Consider the following 12,234-nt stretch of genomic DNA (forward strand, 5'->3'; position numbering starts at 1 on the left):
CAAATTGGCAGTTTAAAACTGCATTCAGGCTGCAACGGCTGGCCTGGGACATGTTTTAAGGGGCTACTTATGTGGGTGGCACAATTTGTTGCAGGTTCACTAGTAGCATTTAGTTGACAGGCCCTGGGCGTATGGAATACCACTCTACACTACTATGACTTATAAGTAAATTAAATATGCCAATCAGCTGCACACCAATTCAGCCATGTTTAGGAGAGTGAGCACAAACACTTTAGCACTGATCAGCCTATGGCCAACAAAAGTTCTATGGCCAACAAAATTTAATTACAGCACCAGAAATAGAGGTAAGTAGGCAAATCATTTTGGTGAAGTCGACCCCACGGCTGACAGGTCTAAAGATTACTAAAGATTCAGCCTCAATGACTCACCAATGCCCAATACGCTCACTGACTATTTGTCTATTCAGATTTCTTATGACCTTGGTCTGGCAAATTGAACCACTGGCAATAAGCCATGTTCCTCCAAATGAATAGAGAGAATACGATCAGCAGACATCAGTTCTCCAGCAGGCACTGTCACCACCTTCCAGTGTTTCCATTAGCAGCCACTTAGTCCATTAGGAGGAACCAACATTTCACTTGGTACAGACTTGCCCCCTGTGCACCAACACCACCGCTAACCACTGACACCAAACAAGGCCCCTGCTCCAGCAGAAGAGAACAACACACTCCCACCAGTTTCAAATGTACCACCAAGCACCACCTCCATCAATTGACACTGAGTAAACCAGGCAATGGCATCCAAGAAGCAGTGACTCAAACAGAAGGAAGTGATGCTTTTAGGGAGCGACACCCTATCACGCATCGACCTCACCAGCAGGCATGGACACACATCCATATGTACTGACTCTCCCCAGGCAGTGACTCCACCAGGTGGCAAAGACCCCATCAGCCAGCACTACCTCTACTAGAAGGCCCAACCTGTACCAGCAGACACGACCTCCACCAGCTGGGACTGCTTTCACAAGCTGGCATCCACTTCCGTAGCTGGTTCCACCTGCTAGCAATGGCTCCACCAGCTTTCTAAAAAACAACAGAGCCTGTAAGTCAAAGGTACTAAGGAGTGATAATCAACACTGGTGTTAATTGCACGGAAGAAAACCTAACTAAAGACCATCAACAGTAGCTGATTAAGTCCTATCAGCCCACCCAATGGCGGAGCCTCATCATGTAGGACTCCAATACCAAGGTAAGTGTGCAATCGCCCAGTTGTCAATTAGCGATGCATTACTCGACCGAGGTAAGGTCACCACCGTTGTTAGACTTGAGTGGGAGACTGATATGTGCAGTGCAGGAAAATAAAATAAAATAGTGTGTGATTAAAATGGCTATCGAGGCAAACAAAGACCTTTATTAGCGTTTGCCTGGACGTCAGGTTAAAAAATAGTGAAAAAACAGTGTGAAAAAAATCACTGTTTGACTTGCTTGATAGAAAACTAAGTAAGATATAAGAGGGCCAACATGTTTCTGCCTTCAATGTGAAGAATCACTGGCATTCGTCAGGGCCGAATTAATATCTGCTGCTGCAAGACACTATAATGTGTGTGCAAGAGTTAAGGAAATGTACAATATATGAACAAAACGGAACCATCCTACCACATCTTGTCAATATTGTTGTGGTGATGCGATGGATCTTTCCCAGCAGTGTGTGGGAAGTGGACCTCACCTCACCCGGCAACTGCTCGGACGAATAAGGCACCGCTCTGTCCGTCGGTACCTTGAGGCTGAAAACGAGCCAGCTTTCACCAACCCCCAATATAGAAAAAAACGTTTTTGGAGATGATTCTCCATTTTACTATTCAAAACTTCACATTAGGTGGAAACAACTATTGTAAGCAGTATTTCCCTGACCTTTGTTTGCACTCAGTTCTAACAGGGCACCTGGACTCCAGCCTTGAGTATATTACTTCCTTATTTCTTAACCAGTATTTGCAGACTGTGCTTTTGTAATGAAATACTTAACATTGACAATAGGTCTGAGTGCCTACATTTCTGTCATCGTATTGTAACACTCTTCGGCTACTCATGGTTAAACTAATGTCTCAAAAGACTTTGCTACATGAGTAGGGATGGACATCCAGCTTAAAGTACACCATCTGAGTAGTGGAAGATTACAAAAACACTGCTCGGAAGTCATTTTTTCAACAAAACAGACTAATAATCTTTATTTATCTAAAGTAACAATTTTCTGAATAGAGTACAGCATGTTGTTTAACAGCACCAAGGAGTGTTATGCATGGAGTTGTCCTTTTTTTGATTCATGATTTTTTATTTTTTGGGAGGGAAGAAGCTGAATCTCTTTTCTTTCTCTTTTTTGCCCTCAGCGGAAGAGGTTGAGGGCAGAGGTAGACTCTGTGTCATTCTTTGGGGATGAGCCAATGCGATGGCCAACGTCAACACCTGGATCCAGTGCTCCATCTCGTCCTGCAAAAATCAAAATATTCATGAGAAACGACTCAGCTGATCTTGAGTACTGAGATGAAAGATGTTTTATGTATGAACTGCAGGATATAACTGAAAAGTTTACTTCCAACATTAAAAATCAACCCAAAGTAGTAAAGGATAAGCATTTGTTATGTACTTATTAGAGTTGGATTGGTCTTGGTGGCACAGCTGTGGAACATCCTGCCAATCCAAGTGAGAGTTTTAATGATCTTGGGTGCTGAACTGATACCAGTGCCTGTGTTCTGAGAAGGACTTCTAAATGTGGGATTCTGAGGGGGGTTGGGCAACTATTCATGGCCCTCAGGCCAGAAACAGGCTCAGTCCTCTGTCTCAGTCCCCCTGCAGATCTGAACCTCTTCAGTAGACTGTTGTTGAAAAACCACCTGGATAGTGTGGGATGCTGGTTGTGAGATCTGTACCCAGTCCTGGGTCCCCCCTAAGTCTACCACAAAGGTCTTTTGTGAACCTCTAATCATCAGGAGGCTAGGAGAGAGTGATGACATCTAGATATTCTCTGAACCCTGAAAACGCTGCCACTGAATGAGGGGAATGCTGTACAGACATCTTCAGTTCCTAGATCTCAAGCCGTCTATACCACTGAGTGCAGAGCAACTCTAAGGAAAGGGACATTCTAGGTGAAACTGAGGATGGAGAAGACTCAGAAGTTCCTGAGTGTAAAGATACACATGAGGAAAGGGAAACCCTAGATGGCCCTGAATGCAGGAACCCACAGTAAGTAGAAACCCTAGGAATTCCTCTGTACAAAGTGACACTCGGGGAAAAGGAAACCCTAGAAAACCCTGAATGCAGATGACAAGAGGAAGGAGAACCCCTTAGCTACTCCTCTGTACACTTGAGGAAAGGGAAACTCTAGAAGCCTCTGTATGCAGGAGACCAGAGAAAGGAGAAACCTTAGGCACAGACACTTGAAGGAAGGAGCGGCCTAGAAGTCAATGAATGTAGAAGACCATCGGAAGGAGAAACCCTAAGTGTTCCTCAAAGCAGACTGACTCTTGGGGGGGGGGGGGGGGCATCATGACTCACTTGAGGCCTCTTGTGAGCTACTACTGCATCTAGGAGACTAGTGACCCTTAAGGATAGGGAATCCATAGATGCCCCTGAATGTAGAGTAGACGTGGGATGATCTCCTATATTTATTGGAGCAGAGATAGGATGATCCAAGGTGTCCATGAGATTGGGGTAACACTCTTTATTGGGGATGCCCCAAACATTCCTGAACACGGAATGAGATGTGGGGAGGTAGAAATCTCAGATATTGTATTTAGGCTGTAGTTTTTACGAAGCCACTCGTCAGTTATGTATGTATGTGAGTATATTAATATATATGCTAAAAAATACACATATATATACACACACACACACATATATATATATATATATATATATAGAGAGAGAGAGAGAGAGAGAGACATATAAATGTATACGTACATATTTCTATCGTGGTAGGGAAAATAAATGCAATAAATGTGGCACAATAACACTTGTTTTGATCAGCTGTACTAATAAACGTCAATGTACACATTTATTACACTGTAAATGTCAAATAGGACTTTGTTACTACAGTACAACAAGGTTGACACGAAAAAAATACTTTTGACTGCCTTTCAGATTGCATGCAATAATTACTTTATACAGGAAACAGGTCTCCTAATATTCACCAGGGGCTGCACTACACAGAGACCCCGGTGGTGCAACTGGCGTGTGCACCTGCTTTTTCCACCCAGGGGGCACTATGTTATTACAGAATGGGCCACACATGCTTGTACAGCTCCTTCTGTAATACTGATAGCACTGATGCACATGTATTGTGAGCGTTATTCTGAGAGGGCGTTCCCTCATTTGTATGGGGTCGTGGCCCATGCAAATGAGGAAATCACTCTGCTGCAGCGCCCGTGCCCTATTGCCCACATGGGCACTGAGACAAACATGCACTTAGGAAGCGCACTGATATTGCGCCACAAAAAGGCAGAGCACTGTAAGTGCCTTCCCTGAGGGCAGTCCTCTGGAGGGAGGCACATGGGGTGCCATGGACCCAACAAAACCATGGACGCAACAAAACATTCAGTGCATCCGCTTGCAAGGGGATCTTCCTGCCCTCTTCAAAGTGCAGACCGGTTGCCGCTGTCATAGAGAAACATGGAGCAGCTTTGAAGCAGCCACTGCGTATTTCACGGAATGTGCAGCGCCAAGGGCAGCGCGAGTTCATGGCTGCCTTTGGGGGCAGCGCACTCATTGTAATAGGGAGCAGTGTCCCAGTGTGTGCCTGGTGCACCTGCTTAATGCAAGGAAAGTGCACCTATTATGGAATAAGGCCCCAGGTCTCTTCAATGTGAGTTTACCACCCTGCTCCTAGCGTCCTGGTTAAAAATATTTTTCTTAAAAGAAGAACACAGGAGAAAATCTCCTTGCATAAACTATATATGCAGATGCACAGTGCATATTATGCTATTTCACATGTTATGCTGCATTCGGTCCCGTTGTAATAATTAAGTAATTCCTCACTCAGTGAAAGCCACACCCGATGGTATCAGTACTTCTGTCTGCAGTACTATCTTCTTGATTAATGTGGCTTTTTTAAAAAGGCCCCAATAGATGAAAGTGATAATTAAGAAGAGCCAGCTATCAACACTAAAGACTTCCTCAACTTTCAGAGGTTACTAGACTTGTTTTGTGTTAAAACATGAATGAATTATTGGAACATTGATCATTCGACCTAACACTGCCTGATGAAATGACTGCTGTATTAACCTTTAGAATGCAGGGAAGTGGAAGTGAAATTATGTGTAGATAGGGATGGTTGTATGTTACTACATCGAGTGGCACTAAATTCTTTGATGATACATTGTCTCAAGTGTAGGGCCAATCGCACAATTTTAAATATATTTAACTGATCTACCTTTACACTAAACATATTTAGCTATTAACCTATTTTAATGAATTACCTTTACTGATCTAATGTACCACGATATAGTAGTGCAAAAGGAACAATTGATGGACAGAATGCTGAACAAAGCAAACATTCACCCCCCAATCACACGGTTCTGGGTTTAATCCATCATTCTTTTGCTCACCACACCACCCCAGTTTGAACCCAGCCATATGCAAATCAGTCTTGACCCTGTTCCTTATGGGAACAGTCCAGCCCGAACGGCCAAGTAGTAGTGGTCATGTTTTGTAGTCAGCGGCGTCCAGCTCAGGTAAGCACAATGGCCGCGGCAGTGGGGGATGCCGACAGACGACAAAATAGGTACTATATATTTAATTATACTTATTCCATCATCTGACAACTCCCCCCTCCCGCTCGTCGCGTTTACCTGTGCTGGCCGCCGCTGGCTGTAGTAGGTGTATACAGTAGTAGGGCCCGGTTCTCCAAAATTTTGTGAACCCTGCGATGTGTAGGTGTGTTTACATATTGCACAGATGTACAACCCCTGATCATTCAGTGTTAATTTACGTACCTTTATTGCTAGCGCCTGGATTCCTTAATCATATGGACCTTATTCACAACAATTTGCTATGTGGAGGTGTGACGTACTCATGCAGTGCTCCTTGTTTACTTGTGGGATCTGGGACTCAGGAGTAAGTAAGAGCAGGACAAGCAAGTCATCAGACCTTATGGGTAGGGAGTTTCTACCATTCAGGGATCTTCATGCGTAAGATTCTGGAAATAGCTCAATTCAAAAAACAACTTTGTTGTCCCTACTCACCCCCTTACTGTACAAATGCAGTATAGTGGTCCTCTTTCCCACACTGGTAACACATTCTTAATTCAGGAGTAAGTTTAAGCGTGCAGGTAAGTGAGCGGTGTAATCTTTTCAAACACAGGTCACCTTGCCGGCTTCTTGGCCTATTATGCTTTATTTGCTGTTTGCATTGATTCACAATTTAGCAAAACCATATAAACCTAATTTAATCAGACCTTAAATCTTATGTTACAAGTAACACTTATCTTAAATATAAATTAATTACCTCATCCTTTCCATGGAACAGCCACTGACTGCCACTGTCCAGTCTGAAAAAGAAAACATGTTTTCTGTAAATTCCAGCAATCCAGCTAACTAAATGTAACATTTTGTATTTAATACTAGGACTATAACTCTTCCTTCCCCAATCACTGATGCCCGCTCTGTGCTCAGTGCGCAGGCCTGATATTCAGTACTGTGGGGTAATACAAATGCAGTTAAAAGTCATAGACAGAGCATCGACATGCCTTAATCACCACAGTGCAGAGCATATCTTTACATGAGGGATTGGTCCAATTCAAGCCAAAAATCGTGGTCTGAGTTGGGTGCTAAATTTTAGTCCAATGCAATAATAACATTATCTGATGAAATGTAGGAATTGATATTTGTAAGAAAGTAGGTTGTTGGTTGACTGGGGTGCGAGCCCTGGTCAAGTGGCAACCACAGTCCTGGTCATTGTGAGGACCAAAAAGAACAAATTAACTTGTACTCAACCATCTGGTAGCTTGGCACAGAGCAGTCAGGCTTAATTTAGAGGCAATATGGAAAGTTTTTGTGCAACACTTCAAACAGTAATAAAGTGGAAACACCACACAAAAAGAATCCCATACCAAATAAAAAAAATAGGAGTTTCTTTAATAATAAATAAAACAAGACCAAAAAGACAAAAAAATCCAATCAGTAGAACTGGAGATATTCAAGTTTAAAAATGTTGGCAAAAACAGCTACAAAAAACACAAAGCGCCAACTTTGGATATCTAGTTGCACTGGACCGGGACAGTCACAAGTTCAGGCCGACCATAATAAAGCACAGGCCAGCGACAGAAACCCAGTTAGGCCAGCTAAACAAAAAACCTTAAATCCTGGTTTGCGAAGTATTGCGAGGATCCGCATCAAAATGATGAGTCAATTCTGAGGTGCAGCAAGGTTGTGATGTGAGGCCCTGCATCATCACCGAGGGTCCTGTCCATGGGGCTTGTGATGCGAAGCCCTGTGTTGAGGATGCAGCATGCAGTTGGGGAGCTGCGTCCTTTCCGGTGAGGAGTATTGCTGCGGTGTGGAGTCTGTCGACGAGACTCCTGTCAACAAGCGGTGTGAGGAATTATACAAAGGATGCGTCGGGCAGCAGCTGCTCCGAAAACATTGCAGACTGTGGGTATTTGTGATGGGTTCAATCCACACAGCAGCACAGATATGTCGGTTCTGCTCAGGGTTGCACCATGCAACAGAAGAGATGCGTCGATCTGCTGGATCCACGCAGGCTGGCAAGCTGCTTAGGCCCACTTTCAAGGGTGGCACAACTTGGCACAATACCCTCACAGATGACAGAGTCCAGGTGCAAGTCTGCTGGAAGTCTATTGTGTCCATTAAAGCGGACTCCATTGAGCTATCCTCTTGTGATTATCTATGCATCAATATCTCAGATGCTAAGCGCATAGCCAGCAAGTTACACATATTTTACCATCCCCCAGGTGATATTGTGACTTGTATCGATGAAATTATGGAGATCATGGCATCCAATGCCAACTCTCTAATGCCTCATATTTTCTTATGTGACTTCAACCTCCATTGGAACAACGCAAATGATCATATTGTTGGTTGTCTTAAAGAGTTTCTGTCTGAACATGAGTTATCCCAATTCTGTGACAGCCCAACGCATAACAAGGGAGAGACATTGGACCTCATCATTGCAAAATCAAACATCATCCTACTAGAATCAATCAACCTTTGCGATTGGTCTGATCATTACTGCATCCTCTTCTCCATCAATATTGAAGCTATTCATAAAAGAGGCCAACCTTCAACATCAAGGCAATGGAAACGGAACTTACAAAATATCAATCCCATCTCTTTGGTAAACCATTGCGATTCCGCTCTGTACCCTATGACGGACATAACTGACGTACATGACCGTACAACCTTCTACAATGACACGTTACTCGAAATTCTTAACGCCACAGCGCCCCTACAGGAAAAAAATGTCTCCTCTAAGAGTTCCAAGCCTTTGTTCAATGATGGCCTGAACTTGGAGCGTAGATAACTAAGAGCTGCTGGACGTCTTTAGAAATCGGCTCCTAACACTGTTAACCTAGAGCACCTAAGAAGGTTAAGGAATTCTTACAATAGGAAGATTCTTAACGCAAAGGCAGACTTTTTCAGAACTCAGCTGAACCAAGCTATCAACCGGCCAAAAAAGCTCTTTGAAATCGTCAAGCAACAATCATGTAACACAACTAACTTTAGGGAGTTAAATGACCAGGCCACTCCTACAAGTGACGTGCTAGCCAATTTCTACAAGGAAAAGACTGGAACCATTGATCTAGAAATCCAAGCTAGGATGGCCCTCCCTCAGCCTATGTTCCAAGACCATAAATCGGGTGCTTTATTCGAAGTACATTCTAATATTCCAAGGGAAGTCTAAAAAAAAACAACGCCTCTTGGCACTCCTTCTCGACAGTCTCTCAACAAACTATTGACAACACTCTTCAAGCAATTAACCCCTCCAATCATTTCGCGGACCCCATGCCTCCTGCCCTGTTCAAGATTTTAAAAACATCTATCCTACCATTATGGGCACAAATTGTAAATGCCTCTCCGAGTCAAGGTGTCATTCCGGACTGTCTTAAAATAGGGCAGGTCACTCCTATTCTAAAGAAAGCTGACGCCTCTCCATCTGATCTTAACAACTACCGTCCTATAACCAATATCCCCACCTTGGTAAAACTTTTGGAGAAATGCGTACAAATTCAATTATGCAACCACATTGAGAACTACAACCTTTTAGACTGTCACCAATCAGGTTCCCGCCGAGGACACAGCACAGGATCTACACTCACACACATTATGGATGATATACTAAAAATGCTTGACCGCAATGAATCATGCCTATTGATACTTCTTGATCTGTCCTCCGCCTTCGATATGGTCAAGCATGACAACCTTCTGTCCCTACTGGAAAGAAGGATGGGCCTCTCGGGCACAGTGTTGCAATGGTTCTCCTTCTTGAATAAAAGATAACAAAGAATTAGGATGAAGAATTCACTCTCGCAACCCTCCATGGTCACACTTGGTGTGCCTCAGGGTTCTGCCCTTTCACCCATTCTCTTCAACCTCCTAATGGAGCCTTTGGCGAATGCACTGAAATCAGCGAACATTCTATATCACCTGCACGCGGATGACACCCAGTTGTATCTAAAAATCACCTTGCCTGATGACTTCATTGCCCTCAACAATAGCCTAATGAACATTCACAGTTGGCTCACTAACAACCATCTGATGTTGAATACCAAAAAACTGAATTTATTCTAATCTCACACTCCAAAGCTAGACCTCTGGTTAAAACACATAACCTCCTTTGACTGTGTCCCCCTCATCATTGACTCAGCAAAATCCCTAGGTATCTCCATTGACAAACATTTGAATATGCAGTCGCACATCTCTATGGCCACCAAAGGAGCTAATCACAAGACGGGCATTTTAAGGAAACTCAAACCCTTCCTCCCTCAGGCAGATCTAAAAATTGCAGTACAAGCCCTAGTACTGCCAAGATTAGACTATGGAAGCACCACCCTCTGTGGTCTCCCTAAATACAAGTTGGCCCCGCTGAGAGCAGCATTGAATGCGGCAGCTAGATTGGTATCTGGAACCAAAAGAAACAGTCACATATCACCAACCTTGAAAGCACTGAATTGGTTGCCTTACGAGGTAAGAATACACCGTAAAGTGGCGTGCATGATGCACAAAGCAATTCACACCAATACACCCAGTTACTTAGCGCTAAAGCTTGAAAAGTCTGGAGGATGCAGACAACTACGAAGTGCGAGCACTTTCCTTCTGAAACCTAAATCCTTCCATAAGAAGAGAACAGGCTGTAGAGCTTTCTCAGGGATTGCACCAAAGATCTTGAACTTTTTACCTCCTCAAGTGCGTGAAATCACTTCCTTTACTGCATTCAAAAAGGAAGTAAAAAGACTATTAATGAACAAATTGATCTCCTAAGTTTTAATTATAGGAGGTCACTGAGTCATCTTTAAGATCCTTTCACCACTTCCTATCTAAGATGGATTGGTATAGTCTACCGTTTGTAAGACTTATATCACAGCCCTTTCCGCTCTATAACTGTATGTTATCTAATGCTTAGTTGGGTTTGGGTCCGCCTGGTCATCTATACATTTTGTACGTCAACTTGAATCATTAGAAGTTATAATATGTATGTTTGGTAACACAATCTCCTAACGTTCATTAACTGTCTATTGTACAACGGAGAAGTGTGGCTCAGGGGTTAGAGGCGGCAGACCCGGAAGCTGAGATCGGCCATGGACCAGGGTTCAATTCCCCGCCTCGGCGGGTATTGGGCTAAAAATTCCACAGTCTCAATAATTCTCGCTCCGGTGCCTTCTCGACTCATGGGTTCACGCTCTGCGACTCTGGGCAATAGCTTACTTAATCTCCACAACGGCCCCTCGCGGCGGGATGTGGATACCCTGCCAGGGGCCTCTCACAGGGGAATACCAGGACGGGTTCCCTAGGCAAGCGCCAGGATGCCCTTGTGGTGACAGGTCGCGCTATATAAGTATACCTACATTTACATTTACAACGTCCTGCAGAATTTGGGTCCTCTATGTTTGTTATGTATCTATTGTATATTGCTATTGCATAATTTGACAAATTTGATTGTTTGTATACCACCTCAACCATGTATGTTCTTTTTTGTTAAGCGCTCTGATACCCCCGTGGGTTATGTTTGCGCTATATAAAAGTTTATAAATAAATAAAATAAATAAATAAATCAAAGCTTCAGACCGGGAGGTCTACTAACTAGCCCTAGGAGTCACTCTGCATTCTAGGTTCAAGAGGTGCAGGTCCAGGTCTTCTCACTCATACATGAGGGCAGCAGGAAGCAGGTCAGCACTGCAGGGCAGCAGTTCCTTCAGAGCAGCAGTCCAGGCAGAGTGGTAGTCTTTTCAGTAGCACAGCAGCCCTTCTTCCTGTATTCACAGGCGCAGAGGTGTACTGAAGAGTTGATGTATGAAGTACCGTTATACACAGCAGTACTGAAGTGGAGAGAAGCTTCTAAAGGCTTGCATTTGAAGTGTACAGATGCCCTGCTTTCCTGACCCTTGCTCCAGGCTAACTAAAGGGGGTATGCAGCCATTGGGTGGAGACAGAACACAACCTATTGAAGTGTAAGTGGTGCTGGATCCAGCTCCTCCCTCCCACCCTGCTAGTGATGGCCCATGCAGTCACACCTAAGCTTCCCAATGTGTGTGGATGTCTGGAAAGAATACACAAAGCCCAAATGCCACCTACACCCAGTCATGTAACCCAGAGACAGGCTGCAAGCACTAAATGGCTAGGGCAAGAAAATTGCAACTTTTTATATTGTTGAATCCCACATGGGGACTGTGCCAGGGCCCCATGTTGGATTCATGAAATGTTTCATAGTTCAAATGCATGGCCAAATACAATGCGCTTTTCCAAGGGAGTAGTCAGAAAAATAATAAACCCCCACTTTTAACAATGTCCCAAACAGCTCTGAGCGACTGGGTGAAGCAAGTGATCCAGCAGTCATTTGGGTGATTGTTCACCTGAGGGTATTCTGAAATGTCCTTCCTTCTCTCTATCCTTCTTGCAGTATTTTATCCTTATGTTTCTTTTCCATCCTTCTTTATTTGTTCTTCTTTTTCCCCATCCTTCTTTAATTGTTCTTCTTTCTCTCCATCCTTCTCTCTTTTTTTTCTATCTTGCTTTCCCATCTACTTTATACTGTTTCTGTACCTTTTCAT

At 43.7% G+C, this 12,234-nt stretch overlaps 1 protein-coding gene across 1 annotated transcript in view; it reads right to left on the bottom strand.

Annotated features, from left to right (window-relative positions):
- Positions 1-2,156: 2,156 nt before the first annotated feature.
- The window catches only part of SPTB (spectrin beta, erythrocytic), a 280,750-nt gene continuing 270,672 nt past the window's right edge, over positions 2,157-12,234 (bottom strand). Inside the window, exons 35-36 of the mRNA XM_086937103.1 lie at positions 6,456-6,498; positions 2,157-2,444 (exon numbers count right to left, since the gene is read on the bottom strand). Of these exons, the coding sequence (XP_086793229.1) occupies positions 2,289-2,444; positions 6,456-6,498 (199 nt within the window). The 3' untranslated portion in view covers positions 2,157-2,288. The remainder of the gene's footprint in view (positions 2,445-6,455; positions 6,499-12,234) is intronic.

The sequence above is a fragment of the Lissotriton vulgaris genome, chromosome 9 (genome assembly GCF_964263255.1).
Source record: "Lissotriton vulgaris chromosome 9, aLisVul1.2, whole genome shotgun sequence".
Taxonomy (NCBI): Eukaryota; Metazoa; Chordata; class Amphibia; order Caudata; family Salamandridae; genus Lissotriton; species Lissotriton vulgaris.